This window comes from Sciurus carolinensis, chromosome 8, assembly GCF_902686445.1.
Source record: "Sciurus carolinensis chromosome 8, mSciCar1.2, whole genome shotgun sequence".
In the NCBI taxonomy this organism is placed as follows: domain Eukaryota; kingdom Metazoa; phylum Chordata; class Mammalia; order Rodentia; family Sciuridae; genus Sciurus; species Sciurus carolinensis.
Window position 1 is genome coordinate 20,418,298 of NC_062220.1, and position 26,588 is coordinate 20,444,885.

General features: G+C 38.9%; 1 protein-coding gene across 1 annotated transcript in view; it reads right to left on the reverse strand.

The window, feature by feature from the left end:
• The window catches only part of Lrguk (leucine rich repeats and guanylate kinase domain containing), a 103,789-nt gene that overhangs the window by 22,616 nt on the left and 54,585 nt on the right, over positions 1–26,588 (reverse strand). The window contains 4 exon segments of the mRNA XM_047562099.1: positions 3,868–4,007; positions 21,877–21,972; positions 23,591–23,792; positions 25,839–25,952. Coding sequence (XP_047418055.1) covers positions 3,868–4,007; positions 21,877–21,972; positions 23,591–23,792; positions 25,839–25,952 — 552 coding nt within the window.

The following is a 26,588-nucleotide window of genomic DNA, read 5'->3' on the forward strand; positions in this document are numbered from 1 at the left end:
AACATGTATCCCATTTGTTTACAATTTTATAATAAAAAAAAAAAAAAAAAGAAGTACAGCTGAAGGTCTCAGCCCTTCCCCATTCCCTGTAAATCACCACCATCACCATCACCATCACTGTAGTAACAACTAACATTTGTTTTATAGTCAAAGATTTACAAAGGAATTTAATACAAAGACATTGTAGAGTAGATATTTTTTCTACTTTGTAGAAGAGGAAATGGTTTCACATACAGGAAAGTGACTTTTGTAAAATTACCCAGGGCAAGAACACCACACAAGTGCATTTTTCCTCTTGGGTCAAAGAACCAATAGTTAAGCAAGCATAGACCAAAAAGACATAACAAACATATACTCACTCACCTAGTTATAACATGTGTCTACCAAGGACTAAGACTGAATTCCATAAGTCATACATAAAACTGGCCTCATTACTTTGTAATTATACCTTGACACACTGTGGCCAAAGAAGAAGCAGAATATTAGATGAGAAGGGTTGTGCTCAAAAGGTCTCATTGCATGGTGAGATTTGAGGTGGGTTTGAGCAGCAGAGGGAAGAGGCAATCTTTAACATAAGTGGGAAGTATGTTCCAGAGAAACAGAACCTCCCAGAAGATATTACAGATAGAAATTTCTGCTTTAGACATTACTTTCTTGATAATTCTCAAAGGAAAATATGAACATATTAAATCTAAAAAACTGAAAAATGTCTACTCTTTCTTCCTTTTAGACAACTTATCCTTTGTTTGTTTGTTTTGGCAGAGGAAGTTGTAATTACTTTCTCTATTTCACTAGAACACTCCAAAGTAGAACAAGGAAAATAGCATTTCCTTAGACCTGCAGTGAGGAATACAAGAAATAATTACATGAAAGCCCTATCTAAATTTTAAATGCTATGTACAGGCAATTATGTTCCCCAACATAACATTGTAACATCTTACTGAATCTTCTGTTGTAATCTTTAAAAAGTATGTTGCTTATTTTGTGACATTATTCCTGCAGTGCAAAAGGCTAATAACCTGTGAGATTGCCTACATTTTGATAAATATTTGCAAATTTTGAAATAGAATTGAATTCATAATTTTTGTGAATAATTTTTTGAAGTGTTAATTTTTTCCATATTTTATTGGTACACTGTAGTTGCATGTAATAGTGCAATTTGTTGAAATTCATAATCTTTAAAAGAAAAATGAGGCACCCAAAATAACCTTAAATGAATTACCCATAGGTATGACAATAGCAATGACATTTGCACTAATTTCTCAAGTGAATTGTCGATTTTTGGAGGACCTGGTTTGCTTTTCTGTGAAACTACCCTGTTACACTGTAACTCTATCTACACTACCAGCACTGACAGGCAAGGGCACCAGAGCTTCCTGGATCTGAGCGATGTTACCATCATGGATTAGTGACTGCCAACCCCTGATACCTGACACAATAGATGTTCCAGTTCCGCACTGGGCTGCGGGTGACCTGGATTACAGGTGCTGAATAGCTTCTCAGTGAGCCACACTGCAGGCAAAGAGTAACCTGGCATGTGAAAAGTTCGTGAGACTCTTTTTGACCCCAGGTGATCTATGACACCTGCTCCCCTCCTCCATCTATCACCATCTAGGTGGCCACTTCTACTTTCATGCTTTTTATAACACCCTCCTCTCTCTGAATTTCTCCATACTGTTTGCTAATTTTATATTAAATTTTTAAGAGATGGATCACAGTTAAAAGAGCAGAGAGTAGGTTTTTCCATTTCTGTTCCCCGGTTCCCAGATCTTAGCGCCCTTAACCAGATTAAAGCTATCTTTAACAAGACCTGCAAGACATTCAGACAGAGCATGTTTAAATACAGCATGAATACCCTTTTGCAGAAGGGTGCCAATCCATGGTGTGTGCTTCTGTCTGACTATGTGGCAGGACAATCTAACAGTTCTAAAGAACTGGGTCTGGTTGTCAGGCACTTATCATGAAGGAATAAAGGTGGTCAGGGTTTTGTGGTCTGGAGATCTGAACTCTGGATACCCCATGTTCCAGATGGAGATTCAAGAACTTGTATTTGAAAGGCTAAGCTCTTAGAAGCATCAAGCCATACCATCTAAGAAGGCCAGGGCAGATGAGGAGACTGTAGAATAGCTTGTGAAGACCTGAATTTCCCAGCACTGCAATGGCAGAAGGAATGGGTTCCTCAAGTGAAGAGGGTGTTACCTGTTCACCTCTATTGGCACCCCAGCATTCCACAAGACTTAAGGGGTAGGGTGGAGAAAAAACTACTAGCAGTACAGAAGATACAGAGAATGCCAGTCACTGGCTCAAGTGGAATCTAGTATTTTACACAAGGAACATCTCCAAGGTAACCACAGTGGTTGGGAGGCCACAGGCCCTTCTATAATTTTCCAGAATAGTGGAAGTCTTAGAATTCTTGAATTTAAACCAAATATAGGGAGTGATCCCCATTTCTAATGACTGATATTTGGTCTCCCACAAATCCCAGTGGATGAGAATAATTTTAGACTTTAGTTTTGGACAAATAAGTATGAATTTCCTGCACTCAACCATGGTGGCACCAATTCATATTATTTATAGATGCTTAGAGTATACCCACCCACTGCTGCTTCTAAGACACAATCTGTACCAAATAGTCCTAGGTTTTGCCCTGCACGAGTGCTCTAATAGAACCTGTGTGGCATGGCTTAAAAAAGTCAAGTGAGACAAACACATTATCTTGCTTTCAGCATTATGAATTGAAGAGACAGAGGAAGTTGCTGCGAGTTGTGGGTACAGAGCCAAGGGGTGGGACAGAGTTGGGGTGGACCAGGATGAGAGTACAGGTACATGGAAGGAAGGCCTGTTGGAAGAGGCCTGCCAGCAGACAGAAGACCAAAAATACACAGGACATGCATGCAGAAATACCTGTTTCCTGCACCTAGAATACCCAACAACTATTATGACTTAAAACAGAATGCAGAGCCATCAGTATGTACCATAGCCTGAGCCTTTTTGTTGGAAGAGACCAGTAATCAGTCTATGCTTTTGGTCACTGCCTGTGGCTCTGACTTTAGAAGATGATGTAATTATTTTAATAGGCTAGGTTTCAGAAAACATAAGCACAGAGTTGACAATCAAAAGTTCTGTCACATCTGCAATTGCACCTTCTTAAGTCTCTTTGTATTCCCAGATCATCACAGAAAAACGACTACAAAAGAAAAATGAGTACAACCTAATCTGAATGTAGGGCCCATTTTATATTTGACACTCTTGTGCATGCTGATTTCTTAAGTTGCCAGAGAAATGAATTAAAACCAAGTTACATGACTGATTGAAATAGTACTATGTTATAAAAATCGAAGTGAGACCAGTAGAGTAGAGGAAAGGTACTGGGGGAAGGAGAAGGGGAGGTAAAGGGGAAATATCAGGGAATGATATTGTAATAGTATGTGCACGTACAAATGTGTGCCAGCAAATTCCACCATCATGTACAACTTTTTGGAAGGAAAAACAGTACCGGTCTAAATCACAGACTCCCCCAGTAGACTCACTTTTTAGACTCAGCCCCACAGTACTCAAAATTACATCCCAGCTAGACAGCAAGTTTTCTCTTAAATACATGAAATACGTATTTTTCTGTGTTAATTTTCTTGAAGTGTTCTTCTATTCTCACAGAAGAACTGAGTGTCAGAGTTTGGATATTCTATTTTTAGAATCAGTATCTACTCTTAGAAATGTAGAAAGAGCAGGGGAAAATTCTGTCTTTGGCTCACACCAGTAAGGAAACAATTTTGGGGTAATTCATTCATCCCCAAATATCAAATCCTCTTTCTGCCTGACATCATGTAAGGCTCAGTTGCCACTTCACCCCTTCAGTCCCTCCCTTACCACTGGTGTTTTTTTGGCTGAAAGTTTGGCCCATAATTTTGCAAAGTAGTTTCTGTCTGTAGGATCCCGGAAATCATATATATTCAAAGCAGCAGACTTCCTAGGAGCTTCTTTGGATTCCAGGTGGGATATCTGAACATCTGGCAGGAAAAAAATAAAATTTAAAATAAAAGGCATAAAATAGGATAAGAGAACTTTCTGAAGTGACAGAAATGTTTTATATTTGTATTTGCCCAAACACAAGATACTGCATAAAGGCTGTGTATTTTAACTAGAAAATAAAATTAACATGTATTTTAAAATAAAGCAATAATTAATAAAATTATTAATCAAGTCAGTGTGTAACATGTAGGAGTCATATCCTGGGAGTATACCTAGTACTCAATCAGTATAGGTTTATGAGTGGAATTTAGGAAGTAGAGTACATCAGAAACATTGACTTCTAAGTACTTCATGGCAAAGTCACCCGTATAATTCTTTCCATTTGACAAAATTCTTCCCAAGGGCTAAAAGGAAAATAAAACATGCAATGCTAAGAGGAAACTTTGAGAATGAATGGAATGGAAGATGAATGGAATGGTTACTGTTTTATAGGATATATTTATAAATAATATCTAGTATTTCCTTTAAAACATAAGAATGGCTAAAGACCTAGAATGCAAGAATATTAATTTATTATTACTCATCTGAAGAAGGTCCAGGTATAAGTACTTACAGTTATTTAGGAGCATCAACACGTTCAGGACTATTGCTTTTAAAATGCTAAAATAAACAATTTCCATGTATACCTTAATAGAACTAAGCAGATATAGGAAGTTACCTCCATTCAAAGGAAAAAAAATATTACTACTCTATAACAGAAATTTGGTTTGTTTTTAATATAATAGAAAACCAGGCTGAAATCGACAGATAACCTTCCAAGTGTGACCAGTGAAGTGAAGACTCTAAGTCAGAAGAGTGGGGATGATGTGGACAGATCAGAGATAGTGGGGGCTGAGGCTTGAACACCTGGCCTGAGAAGGCAGGCCACTGTCCCCGTGTGCCTTGCAGTCAAGACCCAAGTGCTTTGATAAGGTGAAAAGTTGGAAAGGAGGAGTCTGAATCTCAGCCCACAGATACAGGGACTTCATCTGAACAGAAAAACTTATAGATCAAATCCCTATTCTAGGCAGTGCTAGTATGAAACCTGAACTTAAACTCCTATAAAAATCAATAGTATTAGGTGAAAGTTGTTGCAGATAAGTAAAAGAATTTGATTGTGGCAGGAAAGTCTAAAGCTCCACAACCTAGCACCTGACTTGAGACAGCTGGAGAGAGACTTCACACAGGCAACATAGGGAAGTCATATATCCAAGGAGCTTGGAGTAACAGCGATCTGAAAAGGAGCATTAGAGTAACCATGTCTATCACAACCAAAGTTATAAAAGGAGTCAACTGTATGCAGGACCATTCTTTATTAAACTCCCATGAGAAAGAAGGCATTTGACCCACACTTATTGATTAACTACCAGGTGTTAGATGTTCTGGATGTTGGTCAGGTAGCAATGAACAGAAAGCCCTGTTCAGATTACATGCTGATGTTAGAGATAGACAAATAACACATTTAAAAATATCGTATGATATCGTTCAGCAAAGCCACATGAGGGGACCGAGTGAGAGATGCATGGTGGTCAACGGAAGTCCTCTGTAAGGTGGTGATATCGGAACAGAAATTTTACAACAAAGAAATATCTGGAGGGCATTCAAATATCTGGGGAGAATAAACATCAGGCAGTGAAAGTGGTTTGTCTAAGGAGCCAGAAATGTGCTTAAACATGACTGTTGCCACTGGTAAGAATTCAGTGTAGCTAATACCAAAAAACAGAAGAGTATTGGGGGTCGGGGATGGAGGGGTCAGACCCTCTGTTCATTAATTTTTAAGAAAACACTTGTCCTTTTTCACAGAGCCTTGTGAAAAAGAGCAGAAATCTAACAGATTGAAATAAGATAAAAATTAAAAAAGGTATCTCATGAATATAATTTTCATAGAAAGATCCTATACATATTAAAATTTATTTGAAATATAATTTTTGTGTCAGAGTTTCTTTTTCTAACCCCAGGCATAAGCCATCTGAACTATGATGTAAATAAGTCAGGTTCCATCTGATGGTACAATGCAGCTGCCGTTCTAGCAATTTAATGTCTCAACGGTTTCTCAGCAACAAAACATTTTGGGTAAAAGATAATGTGTTTAGATTACTATTAAACCACATTATAATGCTACCACTTTAATGACTTGAACTCCTATAATAAAGAGTTTCAAATAGTTCCTAATTTATTTTCTAATGTCTTGATACATCGATAGGCAAAAGATCTTACTTTCCAGTTTTTTTTTAAAAGCAATTACCAAGGTTATAATACCCTGCCACAAAGTTTCTTAATGTAATCTTATTCGAAGTATCTAAATTAAAGTCAACTTGAGACAACATTTTTAAAATACACACACACATGCGTACACAACTTCATAATCCACAAAAGAAGCCAATTCTTCAGTATATAGGCCAGTTAAATTTATTTAAACCCCTACAATGAAGCATAAAAGAATTTAATGATGCATGGTAGATTTTAAAGTCATTTTATGGATTGGTATCATTACCAAATGCAGGAAACTATAAATGAAGTATCTGGCACAACTAGAACTGCATCTCAAAAACAATTCTAAATGGCTCAGACACTTATTTCAACTTACATTCCTTTGAAGTCAAATGAGTTAAATACTACTTGAAGAAAACATTTTAAAAGACAATCATAGACTCCAACCTAAATAACAAATGTAGGAGAGATAATTACATAAGAATAAAGCATTTTCATGTATATTTAATATCAAATTATCACACAGGCTAAAGAGGGCCTTTTACTTCATGAAGGAGAAAGTAAAAGATATTGATGACCTGGCATCATATACATATATCTGGGTTAATAACTAGTAATAAAATTGCCATTTGGGGGTCAGGTTGTGAATATCTTGAAAAACAAAAATCCCTATTTTAATGATCAATGTTTCATATCCATCAGATTACTTGTATACTAAATCAGTTTAGTTGCTCTTCTGTCCAAGAACATGAGACTGATTACTTTTCAATATGAACTTTTAAAAACATTTAAATAAAACCTTGCAAAAGTAAATGTGTCCACACTAAAGTTTATTTTCTTTGAAAGCATTTGGAAATGGATGACTTGAAAAAATAGACTTTTGTTTTCAGACAAAATTCTTCAGATGCCCAAATGACTTTGGAATCGTTCCTTTTTTTCCCTCCACTGAAAGGAGGGCTTAAAAAAACATGCAATAAGGTGCTTATTTTTTACAACTAATAAGAGTAGCTTATACCTACCATGATTAAATGAATATACATATATAAAATGCCCTGTAAAAAAGTCTCCATACTGAAATATGTAACCATGAAAATGGCTTTAAGCAAATTAAAACACAATAATCTGCTATAGAATTTAAGATATTTATTTCTAATAGAATAGTCACATAATTTTAGTGAAAAATTAAAGAAAATATTTAGTTCATCAGGAACTGCTATTACAAAACGAAAGGTGCCTAAAGAAGCTATTTTTCCAGGACAGAATTATATCTTAAACGTCTTATCTATTTGTGCTTCTAAGAAAAAATCGCTAGCAATTAGAAAAATAATAATTTCACATAGTATCCATGATAATTTTCTGTAACTAAATAAGCTATTGCAATAGAAAGCTATCATTTAAGTCCAAGGAAATAGAGTAATCATGCTCATGGTTCTATGATAAAATGAATATATTTATTAAACTATTATAACAATAAAGTGCTATATTCTTCAGTGTCCAATCAAAGGAATAATCAGTTACTTAAACAGAAACCATTTCTACACCAAGAAAAGGAAAGTTCATGAAAACACATTCACATATAGAGAAAATGAGTTACAAAAAACATTTCTTCCTACTAAACTTCATAATTTGTAATGTCTTCTGTAGAAGATTTTTAAAAATGAGTGAGTTTATTATGAAGCAACTAGTCGACAATTAGAAGAAGTAGACAAATTTCAAGAGAGGAAACTTGCTAAGATCTGCATATATAGAAAAATTGGGAAGGGGAAAGACATTGTTGTAGGTACCTTTCAATATATTAACTCATTTGATCTTCACAGTGATCCTAGTATTGTCTCCATTTAATACATGAGAACTTCGTAACTTGCCAAGTTCACAGTGGGACGCTGTAGTGGAACTGGAATTTCCAAGGATTACTTTGACTTGTGGAGTCATTCACAATCATGTATTTCTAAGGTTACAGTCTTTAATAAAAGAGCTTTAGCTTTTGCTATGCAGGACTGCCCTTCTATAATCACCTTTAAGATCAGAGGTTTAAACCAGGTATTGTGGTGCACGCCTTTAATCCCAGTGGCTCTGGAGGCTGAGGCAGGAGGATCTCGAGTTCAAAGCCAGCCTCAGCAACTTAGTGAGGCTGTAAGCAACTCAGCAAAAACCTGTCTCTAAATGACATATAAAATAGTGTTGGGGATGTGGCTCAATGGTCAAATGCCCCTGAGTTCAATCCCCGGTGACCCCCCCCCAAAAAAAAGATCAAAGGTTTAGTCTTCCAACATTTTTTTTATCGATTGTCAATACAAATAAAGGGGTAGACTCTTCTCTTCTCTGAATGCCTGATCAATACAGAAAAGTGATTTCTAGAATTACAACTTTCAAATTGAACTAAGCAATTGAATTCATTTATGGACATACATCCACAAAGGAGCAGCTAACTTCTGGAAAAGCCTGTTTGTTTCTCTGCAAATCACTGTGCTAGTTACTATATCAATAGTGAGGATCTTTTATGGTAACAAGATTATTTTCAGGGTTATCACAGAACAAAAGGCAAAGGAGTCAGCTAAGTACTTAGTAGAGGAAACACTACTGATGGAGATCATGTGTTATATTTATCGTAAGTATTTTTAAGCTTTACATGAAGAACTTAAAACTACACATATGAATTTTGGATGGATCTTCTCCTGAGTTCCAACATTGACAAAGGCATATCTGCCACTACACAGATCCTCATTTCAGAGAATTCAGTATAAATGAGGCCACCCCATTCAACCTCACCTAATGGCAGCCAGACAGGTAGATGACCTGGTAAATAGGCCTCCAAGGACAACACAAAGTGAAGCCCTGGTGTGCTCAGTGCAGGGCTTTCAAGTTGCATGGTGCAAATCAAACTGTGAGATCAATTCAGCAGGTACAGGCTGCATTTAAAAAACTAAAACTCAACACCATAGAAAACATCAGAGTTGTATCAGTATACTAAGGGAATTTTGTGGTGCTTTACTTCCCATGTAAAATGTATTTCAAGTTATGTATTCCAAGTAAAAAATGTTCAAAAGCCTGTGATCTAGTGAATACTAAGATGTGTGCAATTTTCTAGTACTAAACACAATATTTAATAAAACAGACAGCTGGATTCCTCAGAGCCAACAAGTAGAGCTAGTCATAACAAATGGATCATAGATCATAAAAGGATATTTAAATTTCATGTACATCAACAAATCACCCAACATATGGAGACTTTTTGTGAGATTTCCACAAAGGAGCATCTAACTTCTGGAGAAGCCTGCAAATCACCTCTAACTCTTAGAAAGTTCTTCATTATGCCAAACGGAAATAGACCATAAGGCTGTTGCTTTCACATGACAAGCTCTTCAATGTGTGTGTGTGACAAAGAATTTAATTTTATTTACTTTTTTGAATAAACACAAATTGTATAAAATTTAAAAAATACTAAAAGCATAAATGAGAAAATAAAAATTATTCATTATCCTTTTTAGTTTTAGTCAGGTTTTTACTGCGGTTATTGATTGTCTTAATGTAAGGAAAATTTTTTATTTTTAAATGGAGACTTTAAATATTTAATATTATCATTTTCCAATCTACATTTAGAAGCCAAGTTCATATCACTTCCATTTGATGTTTCTCAGCTAAGTGATCTATAGAGGGGAAAATAATCTAGCGATAACAACTAGAGCCACACTAGCTATACCTTCTGAAACTTTCTCTTTAATATATATTGAATATTTTCCTCTAAGTAAATACTCAGCAACATGATTATAATGACAACAAAGCATTCTAGCATATGGCTGTACCATAACTTGTTTTAAAAATCCCATTAGAGGGCTAGATTATTTCTAGACATTATAAAAATTGATATGAACATTCATGCACATAAATGATTTTCTCCTGATGATTTTTAGATTCAAATTACTAGATTGAAGGTTAGGTCTTTGGCAGATATTGGAAAACTGTCCCCCAGAAAATGTGTGCCACTTTACTTTCTCACTGATGACACAAAACCTCCCCCAAATAAATAAGCATTAACCAGTTCTTTCATCTTTGTTAACTTGATATTTTTAAAAAATCTATTCTGTTGTAACTTATAATGAGGTTTAATATTTTTTGACATATTTATTGGACATTTTTACTTCCTCTTTTGTGAATTTTCTATCATGCCTTTCTCCAACTAACTTTTGAGGTTTTGAAAATAATTGATTTAGTTCTTTAAATATTTGAAGAAGGTTTTCATGTCTAGTGGAACTACTGTCTTTGTTAATTTGAATACTGGGTGCCAGACTTTAAGAAAAAGATGACATTACTAATATCGTGACTTCAAGCCTCCAATGTTTTTTTCCCCTCTAAAGATCACTTTGCTGAGAAACACATCAAATGGAAATGATATGAACTTGGCTTCTAAAAGTAGATTGGAAAATGACAAAGTTAAATATTTATAGTCTCCATTTAAAAATCAAAAATTTCCCTTACATCAAGACAATCAATAACCGCAGTAAAAAACCTCCTACCAGAGCCAAGCTGACAGTCTTTTCTACTCCTTTCTTTGGACCACAAAATGTTATCCACAAAAATCAGAATCCAGCATTGAATCTGAGACATTAAGAACTTACACTACCAGAACAAAACACACAGAAACTTCTATTACCATTAAGAATTTCAGGGAAGGGGAGCCAGAGCTTCCTCCACATCAGGCAGAAATTGTGCTCGGTGCTGCCCACTGAATTCTAATGCAGACACAACTCAGAAGCAGTTGCAGAGGACACAAGCGGGTTTCTGAAGCTCTTCGCCTTGGCGAGGCATCAGCACCTCCACGGGGCCCCACGCAACTCATGGAAAACAGGGAGTTACCTTTATTTTCCTCTTCCTTCACAATCTACCATACCCTCCGTTACTGGATTTTGACCATTTCTGCCATCCTTACTGTCATCCCAACTTCTGCCACCACCTACCAGTCATTCTTCCTGCCTCCTTGATTACCCTTCTTAAGTTTATCCTCTGCATCACCTCCAGAAAGATACCTCTAAGATAAGAATTGACCTTCCAGGGTCCCCTGTCCTTACAAGATCAAGTTTCCAGGCTCTTTAGCATGGCACAAAAGGCCCTTAGGCTCTACTAGACCTACGGCTCTCCTGGCGTTCGGGTACACAGAAGATGCTCATGCCTCTGTGGGGAGGTGCGTGCTGTTCCCTTTTCTAAGAAAAAGAGAACTTCCCTCCCCCGTCAGTTCATTGACTAATTCTGCAATCCTGAAGTCTCAGCAGAAGGATAACCTTCTCTTGGAAGTGTTTCCTGGTCCTGTTCTCCTATCTCAGACTCAATTCAATGTCCTTCCTTGGTGTTCTTGGTTTTTCTGTCTATGGGATGCCAAAAACAGCTTAGCATGCTGCAGGATCTCCAGTCTCCCTAATTACCTGGTGTTGAAATAAACTCTCTTGTCTGTCTTCCTTGAAGAGAAAGAGAGAGCTCCTTAAAGGAGCCTCATTATCCCACTATACCTAACAGCTATCAGAGTAGCTGGCACACAGGAAATGCTCAACAAATGCTTACTAGATGAATGACTTAATAAATATAAATTATGGTTTTAAAATTGCCCTATAACTTTTATCTTGAACAAACCAGATTGAGTCAGAGGAAAATTACCAACATGACATAGTTACAAGAGGATTCTTCTTTTACAACAGTATTCCTACATCCTGAATTTTTAAAAATATCAATTTCCTCTACTGTTCTTGAAATAACATTTGTTATTCATATTGTTTTATGGACACATAGCTTTTGTGTAAGATCAGACATACGGCATTTGGTTGTCAGACATTTTAAAAGTACAGAATGCCAAACCTTGCTTAGCACATTGCCTATACATACAGTAATCACAATATAAATATACTGTAAGTGCTTAATAGTGGGATCTTGGGTTTGCTGCCTGGATCACAATTATTGTCTCTTCTTTGGGAATGCAGTCTCCACACATAGGAATGGGTCCAATGGGTTATGTCAAAGATAACAGAGATTGGTTCAAAAATGAAATGCCTAATTGAAGATGGATTGTTTCTTATCTTAAAATCAAGGAAACATTCAAGTTAATCCCTTTACAGTAGCAAGAACTACCAGAGGTAAAATCAGATGTACACTTGACAGCTGTTGGTAGCCATGTTCCCTGCCACATACAGAAATGGATACACAGTCATTTGTAGTCTGAAGAATGAAGCCAACATGGAGAAAGAGACAGATGTGAGATGATGTGAGCCCTAGGTAAGAGTCCAGAAGATGACAAGAGTCTTGGAGATGATAAAGATCCTGCTAATGTTCAGGAACCGGTCCCCTATCTCGTTGAGAACCTGTTACACATCGGCCCTTCCCATGGTTGTGTGATAAACTCCACTGCCTTCTAAACAGATTCACGTAGGCTGGCCCCAGTTGGACTTATGTCAGTTGCCAGCAGAACAGAATAGACATAAATAGATAAATGAAAAACTGATTCACCTGATTTTTTTCCCCACTAATTCTTTTAACTGATTCAACCAGATGGTTTGGCATAATGATAGCATGGGCTAATTTACATGAGATTCCTATTCAGACAGAGAAAGAAGGTATTCATTTTTGAAATACACTCCAAATAAAAGTAAGTTTCAAGCAACATATGCCAAAGTAAATCGGAGGCGCTTGATCACAGCGACATGTGTGAAAAGATGTGTCCTCTTCCCAACAGAAGATTCCCACAAATTAACTGTAGGTAGGGTTTTCCAGAAACAAAATTTCCTTTTTCAGATTTCTTTATGCTTTGGGTTCCTTCCATAATGCAACAGATATGAGAGAACTTTCTAGGAGTGAACTTTCCTAATGCAGAGAATAAAATTTAATGACTCTCTGGCATTGCTTCAGTCAAGTTGGAGTCCACGTTGGAATCATGTCTGGATGTAGAGGCTCCTTGCTGACACTGGCCTTCCAGATTGGCCTACGCTGGCAGCAACTGACCCAACTGTCTGCCCCTGCTGCTGTCTCCCTCTGCAATGGATGCTCTTCTCACTGTAATGGTGAGCCAGAAAAGAGGCACAGAAGTACAAAGATTGGCCACCTTCTGAGCCCCCAGTGGCTGGTCAGTTCAGGATGGCCCCTCCCCCTGTGCTGACCTGTGGTGGCAGAAGGAAGCCTGTGTAACCCAGCTCTTCATTCTGAGGCAGTGCAGCTGGATGAGGTTTAATGACCTGGTGGCTTGAGGAAGAACTCAAACTTTGGTGCTCTGACTGCCCCTCGCACGAAGTCTTCCTGTCCGGCTGGCCTGCTCCTCAGAGGACAACTGATTTTGGGGAGCAGCAGGGCTTTTGTCCTGTGTTGTACCCACATTTTTTCGGCTGTGTTTCTCTTTGGTTTGCTGCTTGGAAGCAAGTGCATCGTCCCTTTGGATGGGGCTCTCTCTGCTCTGATGGGCACCTGTATGGGCTGGTGTCTCTCTGACAGGCTGCTGGGCAAGGGTTCCGCCCTCCTGCTTGGAGGGTTCCGACACAGTTGCTCTCTTCTGAAGCTTTCCCTTTTTATGAACCTGCACCCTTCTCTCTGGGTCCTGGATTGGCTCTGCGGGGCCCTTTTCATTCCAGGGCGGTCTCCTGTGTGGGGGATGAACTTCCTGAGTTGGCTGGTCACTGCTGAGGGCAGTATCATTTTCTTGAGATAATCCTTTGGGAATCAGTGCCTTCAAAGTTGGTCTCTTTTTGGATACACCTACATCCTGAACCAGGTCATGTGGGGGAAGGTTGGTCTGGGCCTTCTTTCTGGAGTGATGTACATTTCCTCTTTTCTCTTCCTGTGATGCGGGATCTCTAGGTGCTGGTTCAGTGTGGGACAGATCAGAAATTTCTGGAGTGTGGACTAGTTCTCTCCGGTTCCCCTGGGGGCTCGGGGGAGGGATGGGGTTAGGATGGTCAGCCACCTCTTTGAGTCCTGGTTTACTCTGGGGTTCTAGCTGCAAGGCTATCTGAGGGCTTCCGGACAGGGCCTTTTTCAGAGGTACTGGTCCTTTAGCTGTCTTTCTTTGGACAGGGAGTTTTTTTTTCCTAACTCCCTTCTGCAGCAGGGAATCTTGGCTGTGGGGTGAGGCCTGCACTTCTGGAATCTTCTTGCTGGAGGAAGGGCCTGCTTTGGGAGCTCTCCTTTCCTTTGCTGGCTTTGTGTTAGGAAGAGCCCCTGTGCTCTCAGGCAGCTGCGGTTCTGTGAATGGGGTCGGAATATGAGGGAGCCTAACTGGGGGAGCCTCCTCCTCCGGGGAGGCCTTGGGGATGTGCTGTGGGGCTTGCTCCTGGATGGGGGGACTGATAGGAGGGAGTTTCACCTCACTGGCTTTCTCTTCCTGACCTTGCTGAGCACTGTGGGTTTCCAGGGGGCTCAGATTTGGGGGTGGCTTGGAATTGGGAGGGCTGATGGGAGGAAGCTTACTGGTGCCTCCTTCCTGAGTGAGTACAGGCCTGGGAGAGGGAGTCACGTTTTGATCTGAGCTTGTGCTTAAAGCCTCTTCCCTGCTGGGTGGGAGGAGCTTGGGTGTGGGCCTCCTGCTCTGGAGGGGAGCAAGGGTCCGAGGCTGGGGTAGCCTAGTGGGGGCCAGCCGACTTCTAGGGAGCAACACCACAGGGTGCTCCGTGTCCTGTTTTGTGTTTGTGGTTGAGTCTTGGGTAGGTGGCAGCTCTGGGTAAGGAGTACTGACCCGGAGAACTTCTGATTTGGGGGTTTCCTCCTTTAGGGTTGGTTGCTTCACCGAGTCAGGGTGGGAGGGCTCTTCTGGAAGATCATGGTGGGAACCTTGGGGCAGAGGTTTGGCTGACTCAGTTTCTTCATCCTGGATTTTGTGAGGGCTGAGAGAAGTTGGGTCAGGTCCCTGAGATGGTTCAGATGGAGGAGGGCTGCTGGGGGCCACCCTGGCCTCCCCTGATTCCTCGTCCTGCTCTGGTTGAGGGCCAAGGGGTGGAGAAGGGTCAGGGTGCTGAGGTGGTGCTTGGGAAGCAGTGGTGTGGGACGGCTCCACTTCATCAGCTTTTACCTCAGAGGGCCCGGCGCCATTTTCAGGGACATCTGACTTTGTGGTTGTTATTTTTGGAGAAAGATCTGATTGTTGAACATCCCCTTCCACTGGGTTTGGAGATTTGTCTTGGGCCTGCTGAGGAGCACCAGGGATTGATGAGTCAAGCTGCTGAGGAGGCTCTGGAGCGAGGAGGTTATGGGGAGAAAGCTCCTCCTTACGGGTTTCTCCCTCTGGAGTCAGCTCTTGATTCTGGGAGGAAACTGGGTTCTGATCGTCAGGGACCTTCCCATGCATCTGCAGCCCGGAGAGATGCTCTGGTATCTGGCCATCTGCTTGCAATCTCGCCAAGCGCCTGGGGGAGGGAACCAGGTGTGCTGGTACTCCAGAGACTGTCTTCCTGCTAGAGGGAGCTCCTGCTTCAATATAAAAACAAGTTAGCCCAAAATGCTCTTGACTGTCTAGAAACTAATGAAAAAAAACTTCTTCCTCTTTTGTGATGCACACAGATCCTTGAAAAGAATCACATAGAGGAGAACTGAATCTTCCTTCTCCTCGCAGATACTGTTTCTACAATTCTCTTATCTAGTAGAACTCAGGACAATTTTAATCGACTGAAAACATGAACTCAAATGAATAAAGAGGCTATCTCAGGAACCAAGTTTGGGTCTGTGGGTGGTGAGGAAATTTTCCACATGAATGAGATCTGAAACTTTTACCTTAGTGATCATGCTATTTTCCACTAGAGAAACTAGAGGAGGGACATCAAACCAGGTGATGTCCCACTTGTTCGTTTCCTTGTTTAATGGAGGCCCCCTTAAATAAACTGTGAGCTCTGTGAAGAGTCATGTCTGTTTACCAATATCTAACAAGGGGCATGATGGTCAGCAGAAACTCAATAAATAAGTGATAAATGAAAAAAGGAAGTAAAGAAGGTGCCCAAAGAAATCACAAGGCACCATGACTCGGAGAAGCTGCTCTTGAGAATCTGCTCTCTGAGATGCTATTGCAGTCCCTCCCTTATCCCCAGATCTCCTTGTTTCCCACCAAGTCTACCCTGGCTTCACAAAGAGCTCTCAGAGGACACTAATGATGTTGACATTGCAGAGAGGAATTTCTCCATCACCATGGACACAAGTTCTCAGAGTGGCTCTAGACTCACACACACTCACCTAAATATCACCTTAACCTAGCCCTGAAATGTGTAGTGGGCAGAAGTGATGTATCAGTCTGGAACTAGAAGAAACTAGTCTCTGTTCACTTTGGGAAGATCTGATGCTCAGACATTCCAAATCAAGAAAGACCTATAAGTGATCCCAGAGCAGTCTATTCCCAGCAGCAAAACACACTCCCAGGCACCATCGCCCCTTTCTGAGCAGAGGGCTTGAGCTACTCTGGGTTCACACTGAACCGCCTAGCCTGGACCTCCTTTGCATCTGATCAAACCAGAGGTCTCTTGGGAGGGAGAGAGAACAAGTAGAAACAAGGAAAAGCTTCCCTCTTGGTAGGGTTCCTGGGATTCTGCCCTGGCCATCATTGTTACAGCCCTAGTATATAACACGTATAAACTAAAATATTACTTTAGACAAGAAACAAGGTTAAATTAAAATATAAAACAGTGAAATATCTATCATAGGCAAATTGACGGAGAACAGAAAGTAGATTAGAGATTACCAGGTGTTAGGAGGAGCTATTGTTTAATAGGACTAGAGTTTCTGAATTGGGTAATGAAAAATTTAGAAATATTTAGAAATAGGAAGTGGTGATGGTCATACAACATTGGGAATGTAATAAATGACAAGGAATTTAATAGTTAAGGTAAGTATGCATATATACATATACATGTACACATAAATTATATGTGTGTTTATGCACATATAATATGTATATATGAAACACATATATAAAACATATATATGGTATATATACCATACACACACACACACACAGACATGTATATATGTGAGTGTGTTTGCCACAATTAAAAAGGTAATTTAAAGAGATAGAAGAATATAAGAACAGTTAAAACCTGGTGCTGAATTTTTTTTCTTCCTTAATCCTCCTGGTTTCCTATAATCAGATATACAGAATTTCTTTTCCTACTTTCACAACTTAACAATTCACATAATTTGGCAAATGATTCCATGCCCTTCATTAATGATAAGGGCACCACTTTGCAGGCTAGTAAATTGCTCAGTTTTCCTGTTTGACTCATCATTACCATCATCATTTTCCTTTACCATTAGTCAGAATTCTGCATAATGATTTGCAAATATCATTTCATTTCATGATCTTTTTAGCAAGAACTCAGGGTGATAGTTGGTTCAGCTTCCTAAAAGCTTTATTGGAAGCACCAACTATCCAGAAATAGGCTGCCTAGAGACAAATGAAGGGCAAGACATCTCTCACCCTGGGTTGTGAATATAATATTTCTTGATTTTATAGAGACAATAGTGTTTACTCAGCTTTGTTAGGTCTTTGTGCTTTAGAAACAGATATTATTTGTATTATTATAAAGGATAAGAATAAGATAATTCCATACATAAATTGGAAAATTTTATATTAATGGAACACCTAAATATTTCAAGAGTTCATCATCACTCTGTACCTAAAGCTACTATTTGATACATGCATTAAATAAAAATCCAACTAGTCTGTCCACTGGTGAAGGTTCACATTTCTAGGTCTGGGCTGACCAATGCTGTACTCAGAACTGATAGACCTTGACTTACTTTCATCTCTTTGTTTCATTCCCATTGTTAAGAGTAGATATTATAATTTCATTCTCAGTTACAAATTAGCAACATGAAATCACTAAAGATAAAGTTATGAAACTTCAAATATTTGGGAATTATCTTTAGTTTGCATTGACACAGGATTACCTCTTTTAGAAAGACAATGTTGTTTGACCATAAGATTTCTGTTTGTACTGAAGCCTAAATACATAGATGGTCTAATCCAACAGGGAAAATCCTCTCTCTGCTTTGGAAGGCCAGATTGTAATAATGGTAATAAAATTATATACAGTTTTCTTAAGAAAATAATGATTTTTCAAAACTATTTCTTAAATCAAATTTATGATTACTGACTAAATTTAGAATAAAAATATAAATCTTATTTCCAATAGAGTTTTCTAATTGCTCAGACCAGTATTTCACAGAATCTTAAATTTTTTAAATTTCACTTTCTTTCCTTTGACAATTCAATTATTTAAAAAATAATTCCATTATATTAATATTATTATTTTTTATTTCTAGGAGTCTCAGTTAGATAAGTGATATATTTATATAAATGTACCTAAACTATAGAACTTAAACTTAAGAGTACCCGGTTCAGTGCAGAGGCAAAGAGATGAGCACCAACCAGGCCCAGGACAGGGGCTTGCTGGCGTCAGGGCCCTTCCTTGGGCAGTTTTGACCATTTTTTAGAGAATTATGGTTGGACACCATTCTCTTGAATGGAGCCTGTAAACATTTGGCCCTCGTTCCTTGGTACAGAATTCACAGTCCTGAAACTGACATAAGCCACTGGCTCTAATTCTTGAGCTATTGGAGACACCATGAAAGCTTATTAATAAGGACTGTGGCCATTAGAACTTTTTAAATACCCAGCTGAATAATGTCTGGCCTCTATAATTTCACTTTATGCACAAGTTTTTCCTTACACTTAATGTCAACTAAAAAAATGTAACTCCCTCCACAAATTAACTATGTAAATAAGATAAAGTGTTTGGCTTAAGAAAATACAGTCTTTTCCAAAATATTAAACCTGCCAGAAAAGCAAAGGTCTGTTGAGGCTAGTGATCTGATACACTAATTGCAATCTCTACTTTTTCAAGCTAGAATTCTGTTAGTCAATAACTGGATGGCTAGGTTTCGGTTATTAAATGTATCTGAGAGTGATAATATTTTTACGAATTCTATAATTCATACCTTTCATTAAATCAGACAGGCTTAACCTAATTAGTCCAAACAAATACAGTTTTATTATACTCTTTTAAAAGGGAGTCAATTTTCCTATGGACTGGTCTATTAATTTGCCAAATGGCAAATGCACCCAATAATCAGTGTTCCTTGTCTTTGTAGAATAAGGAAGATACAAAATATAGAGATGGAGTCCTGCCAGATGTTGAAGCTGCTTGGCTCATGTACCTCTGTTCAGAGGCACCAATACAGAAATGCTCACTTCTCAGCTATGCAGAACTGGACAGCTTCAGGGGGCTGACTTGTCTTTACTCCAAACCACAAGAGGCTGACAGCGAAGCAGCATACCAATTTATTAATTCACAGTGGGAGATGGGTCCAGCTCAGGGATCAGGACAGGGTACTCTAACGTAAGGGATAGCCCCCACAGGGACAGTCCACCCTGGGGACCAAATTAAAGATCACTGGTTGCTGGGATAACCAAGAACCAAAGCAAAAGGAGCCAGATTTCCTCAAGAGAAAGTTCTGTGGCACTGTAGAAACCTCCTTAGGTACCCTGCACCACTGTACTCAATGGTCATGGCTTTGTAAATGACTGGTGCTTGATGTAGAATCAGAACGGGATTGGCTAGATATGCTGACAAGCTCCTAATTTAATTTCCCCACCCCCTACTTTGTAGATGGAACCCAGTCCTCCGATCCTCCATTATTGCTTCCATTGATTTTTAGACGGGTCAAACTTTCTTCATGTATTTCTCAGGGGGCAGGTCATGCTTTGGTCACTTTATCTCCTATACATATGAAGAAGGAAATTCTCATCTGTTTTCTGTTGATTTTTACCAGTTTCACACTGACCTCATTCCAAAATTTCAGGGGCACTTGACCTGGGAAAAGCATGCAAAATTGCAAAATGGCACAACTGGCTTGACTCCGGCAAAATCATCACTAGGCCTCCCCGCCAGAATGCAATCAAACAAAATCATATTTGGGCAAGAGTCACAGAGGCGAAACCACAAAGCTGCACAGGATCTACAAAGTGGCAGGAGCCTCAGCTGAACGTTCCGCAAACCATGACCCGTGAATAGAGTTCAGCCCACTGAGGGGGGTTTGTATTTATTCATCTTATTTGTTGGTACCAGGGACTTAACCTCTGAGCCACATTCCCAGCCCTTTTCATATTTTATTTTGAGACAGAGTCTCACCCAAGTTGCTTAGGGCCCTGCTAAGTTGCCACGGCTGGCTTTGAACTTGCGATCCTCCTGCCTCAGCCCCCCAAACCACTAGGATTACAGGCGTGCTCCAACGAGGGAACCTTTTAAAAACGATACTTATTGTAGTAAAATACACATAAAAATTAGCATTTTAACCAGTTTCGGGCACATAGTTCAGTGGCACTAAGTACATTCACATTGTTAAACCATCACCATTATCTTCATCTCCCCAAATGGAAACTCTGGACACATTAAATAACACTCCCTTTTCCCCTTCCCTCAGTCCCTGGCAACCAACCTTCTTTCTGTCCCTATGAATTTGACTACCCGAAGTACCTGATATTAATGGAATCATACAGTGTTTGTTTTCATCTGACTGGTTTGTTTCACTTAACTTGTCTTCAGGTTCACCCATGTTGTAGCATGTGTTAGAATTTCTTCCTTTTTACGACTGAACAATACTCCACTGTATGTATATGCCACATTTTGTTTATCCATTCATCTGTCCATAGACAGTTTAGTTGTTTCCATCTTTTGGCTAATTAAATGCCTCGATAAACAAGGGGGTATAACCATCTCTTCAGGATCTTGCTTTCAACTTTTTAGGTATATGTCTGGACATGGAATTACTGGATCAAACGGTAGTTCTACTTTTAATTTTTTTGAGGAACTACGAAGCTGTTTCCAGAACAGCTGCACCACTTTACGTTCCCACCAAGAGTGCACATCCTCACCAAGCCTTGCTGTTTTCTATTTTGTTTTTGTTTTGTTCTGTTCTGTGTTTCTAGATTAGCCATCCTACTGGGCATGAGGTGAATTTGGGGAAATCTTTTAAACACATCTCAAAACACTTATGCACCAAAATTCTAAGATAGGGTTTTTAAATTCCTAAATTTCAGGGAGATTCCCTCTTATATATTTTACCTCCTTTACTGCTGATTGAGAGAGCAGGCGTGAGAATAAGAAGTCCATTTAGCAGAACAATAGACCTAAACTCAGAACAGCTAAGAAGCTTGCCCAGGGGAGCAGCAGAGCCAGGATGAGGGCCACCTGGCTAGTGCTGTGCCTCTGTGTTCCTCAGTGCAACACTTGGAGGGCTGGGGCAAAACTGAAGGGGAAAGAAAACTCTTGGACTGAAACTCTGGGGCTAAATATAAACCTGGTGAGTAGAACAACCTCAGCTCCAGAAGGGAATAAAATTCAGGAAGGTTGAGCTCTCAACAATGAGGCTAACCCTTATCTGTGGTCCACTTCCAAGACACGATCTCGTATGTCCCTGAAGGTCGGTCCCTGAGTTCTGTTGTGGTCATGGAGACAAGTAGAGTTATGGTCTAGAGTGCTAATCCATGAAGTTTGTTTGTGGGAACAATTACCCCAGAAAAACTACAGGCATTAAGGAGTTAGAACCAGCTCCAGGCTGGCTGATGAGTACCCAGATAATAACTCACAGATTTGCTTTCTTTTCCATTTAAAAAAAAAAAAACTGGGCACAAAAGAGATAGGATAGTACCTGTAGTTGGCGCCAAGCTTGTGGCAGGTTCCTCAGTCAATCCCAGGTATTCTCTGATGAGCTGACTTAGCTTTTGGTAAGCAGCATCCAGATCATCTATGGTAAGTGAGATATATACTTTGAAGCAACAGGATCATGTTAAAATACAGTCAATTCAACAGCTGATGGTACTGATTTGGGTACTATGTTTAGTTTTACATATTGTGGTATCAGAATTCTAAGACGACTCTACTGCTAATTCACCCTTGTATAATCTCCTTCCCTTAAGTGTGGTCAGAACCTATGAGGTAAGGAGATTCCCAGGATTAAATTATGTTACATGGCAAAAAGGATTTTTTTTTCAGATATAATTAAGGATACCCATGAGTCTGAGCTAATCAAAAGGGAAGTTATCCACATGGTTCCATGCTAATCACAGGAGCCCTACAAAAGGAGAGCGAGTTCTCTAGCACGTGGCAGAATAGAAAACCAGAGACTGGAAGCACACAGAGGATTCAATGTGCTTTTGCTGGCTAGTAGGCGGTGGGCACCCTGTGCATTGGACCTGGGAGCAACCTCTAGGGACTGAGGACAACCTCTGGCAGACAGCCAACAAGGAAACAGGGTCCTTAACCCCAAGAAACTGCATTGTGCCAACAAGTAAGCACTTTGGGCCAGATTTTCCCCAAAGTCTTTAGATGAGACTTCAGCCCAGATAACGCCTTCATCTCAGCCTCCTGATGCCCCAAGCAGAGAACCCAGTGATGCTGTACCTGACTCCTATGGAACTGCGAGCTAATAAACAGGCATTGTTTTAAGTTGTTAAGTGTGATTATTTTTATTCAACAGTAGGAAACCAATATAAATATGAAATACATTAACATGTTTCAGAGATCTAAACTATTAGGTTAAACCATATCAAATTATTGTTTTCATAGGTTTGAATAGTCAAATTGGCAATTTCATATGGTTCAATTTAATGTCCCCATCATCCAGTTTCCCTCTAAAAAGATAATCAATTTTATTAATTTCTTGAGGATTCTTCCAGATATTTTTATGTAGTAAAAGAAAATACAACTATATAATGCTTTTTTTTTTTCTTTTTCTTAAACATAAATGCTGGCATACTATATGTAAGGTTGTGAAACTGGCTTTTTAAAAATAATAGTATGGCTTAAAGATATTTATTTAACTATATACGTGTTTTCTCATGCCCTTTCATAGCTATAGAATATAGTGTGGTTTTAAAATATGTAGAAATATCCATATTTGATGAATTCTCTGACTACTACTATAAATAAATGGCCATGTCTAAAAAAAGTCTTTGAAAATGTTTCACACGGATACTTTAATGGTTATATTTATAGTAGTTGGGTTTTTAACTATAGGTAGATTATGATAAAATTGCCTGGGTTTCATTTGCCTTCCTAAAAATATAAATGTGTGTTTCAAATTACATATTATCTAACTTTCTTTTCACAATGTCCCCTGAGGGGACAGAGTTCATTTTACACCAAATCTTATTAGTTAAGCTCTTAGGATTAGTAAAAATAATAAATATGCTGGTTTAAACAGTGGAAGGTTAGAGCTCATGAATTCTTACACCTTTCAGCAGTTCTTTCCAATTTACTATTAGAACAAAAATATCTTTTCCCTATGTATTTTATTTCCATAAAACAGACTTTAATCCAGTCACCTCATATATCAAAAGTAAAACTTTGCTAGAGTTACTGACCTGCATTGATTACTGCATCAAAATATCCTGGAAATTTCTGATTAATTTTAATATAAAGGTCCACTCTGGAGACAGCAAATTCAATTTCTGCACGACTGAATAATCCTTTTCTCCGCAAATGTCCCTCATATTTTTCCTTGTTCATGGGCACCACCAAGATATATCGAGGCTCAAAATAGGAGTATTTCAAACTTCTCACACCCTAGGCGTTTAAAGAAAAGATAATAAGGTGGAAACATACGCATGATTTAGAAATCATTTTGGAGACATCTGACAATATAGTGTATAATAAGTAGTATTATATTGAAGAATTTATCTTTGGAATTAGCCACTATTTTCCCACAAATATTTCAAGATTCAATTACTTTTCTCTCTTCATCAAATATTAAATTGTCATTACAAATATTAGATAGAATTCATTCCACCTGGTTTTCCTCTAATTAATCATTCTAATGAATATGACTGTTAAAAAGGAAAATTGCTCCATAAAAAATAGGTAATTCGCACAGCACTGCCACTTTATTACTGTAAAGTAATTTCAATTCTATGTTTCAAAACGCATCTGTTCAGAACCAGAGGAGAGCCCTTACAGGGAGAAAGCTTCTTTATTACCCTCTGGTGGGACCTTTCCTGCCAGCAACCTGCATGGGCCAGTTCCAGTGACATCCTACAGGTTCTATCCAGAGCCCAGAAGGCCAAGTTCATGGTAAACTGCTAATCAGGAGATCACAGTGTGAGGCAGCCTCAGGTACAGACTGCGAACCCAGAACCCAGAGAGCTGGGCTCTCCAGCTCCCACAGACTCTGCACAAAGCCCCCAACTCCCTGCACATCAGTTTCTTCATGGGTGCAGTGAAGAGTTATTCCAAATGGACTCTAAAGTCCCTTCCATCTCAATTCTATCAATATCAGTTGAACTGAAGTTCAAAACCTTTGTTTTAAAACTGTGGTAGGAAGAAATACAAACTCTCTTAAAATAATTTCTGGAAGAGTCAACAACAACAGTAGTTTGGAAAAATACTCCAGCTGGGGAGAACCAAGGGAATCAAACATGGTATAGACTCAAGCTCCTGGAAATGAGTAGAAGTAAGCTCTCAAGGAGGGAAAAAGTAAAACAGGAGCCATCACTCAGATAACTGTTCAAGTGGAAAAAGGTAGACAGAAAAGGGATGGAGGATTTCTGCACTCAAAAATGCATTCATTTTTGTTTCTGCCTTGTCCAAAGAAGACATTTTTTTAGAACTGTCTTTTTTTTTAATAATTACCATAGGAACAAAGAGAACCCTTCTTTAAAATGCGAAACCAATCAACTGCAGAAAGATAAGAAAGAGGATTGTGCAGAAAGTTAAGAACTGGAAGAAACGTGAATGATTTTGTTGAAGCTAGGGAACTCTTAAACCAATACAAGGAGCTGAAAGGGAATTGCAGTCTCCTGTCTGTGAAGTTAGAGGGAAATGTAGGAAAGCTTCAGAGTCCTCAGAAAAGAAATACCAGACTTGCCTAGGTTTTGTTTTCTGGAAGTTTAGTCTACTTGAACCATTTTTTCCCCCTGATTACAAAAGTATTAGACTGCTCAATTAAAGTAACCTGAAAAAAATCAATCAACTATCTTGGAAGAAGTATTTAATAAAGTTATATATTTTTAAAACTCTGGATCTTAAATTTGTAAAAAATTCTGTATACTCTAATTTCAGAAGATAGTTGGGAAAGATGGCATATGGAGGCAGAGAGAAAAGTCAAACTTGCAAAGTCTAAATTGCTGGAAGTATAAAAATATTGCACCCAGTGAACAAGTGTAGTCACATGACGCACAACCCAAGTGTCTTTGTGGAGACTCAAGGAACAAGGAAGACCACTCAGGACTGCCCTTGTCCTGAGGGGACGAGGAATCAGGACCACACTCAGCAGTAAGTGGACTGTATCTAATATCCCTTTGTATAAACAGAATAAGTTGTAAAAAAAAAAAAAAAAAGGATGGAGGGAGGAAATAAAAGAAAATAAATCTTGGGTGGCAGTTTTACTCATACAATACATACAATTTCTTGTATTTTAATCAAAACGCTGTCTCTTTGCTCCTGTCTTGTCTCCTCTATACTAATTCAAAATGGAACACCTCACACTTGGGTATGCATTTCTCTTGGGCCTGGCAGCGTGCTAGGCCCGACCTCAAACACACACACACACACACAAACACACACACACACACACACACACACACACACACAACTGATTGAATAAACAACACTTACTTCTATTTCCATATGAATACAGCTTGCTAATCCATCTCTTGCGATACCTTCTACGGTGTCCCTATTTAGTCCATAATTGTGATTACCATAATTAAATGTTAGAATGAATTTCCCCTGGAATTTGAAAAGCACAAAGATGTTTGTGTATAAGTGGCCATAATAGAATTTAACATATGTAAATAATTTGCTGTCTTATTTTTATATAATTCTCTAAAACTTCTGAATATGAGCAAATATGTTAAGAATGACAAACTGATGGTGTGTTTATGAGGCTTAATATCAAACTGTGGTGGGGAAATTTATTCAGAATTCTCATTTGACCAAAAAATAGGTTTTTGGAAATAACCTATTGAGAGAAGGATTAAGGACTGAAGCTTATGGTAGGACAGACCATTTTGCCTACTTACCCATTTCCTGCCAAGTCCGCACCACTAACCTTCACTATTGAGAGGACAAAACTAATAGCTTGTCCTTTCCTGCCGCCATTTCAGCTATGCCAGCATCCAAGAGAGTCCAAAATACGCTCCCATTCCCCAAAACCCTGCGTTCCAAGATAAGCCATGAGTTATGGAGAATTCCTAAAGGCCATGAATTACAATGACATCCTAAAAGCTTTGAAAAATAGGCCCATCCTGGTTTTCCTCATAAAGATAGCTTTTTATTGAAACTGCCCCAAATTGCTGCCTGCCCTAAAGTCATTTGAACTATAAATACTGCCCTCTGTCTGCATTCTGGAAAATCAGTTCCTCT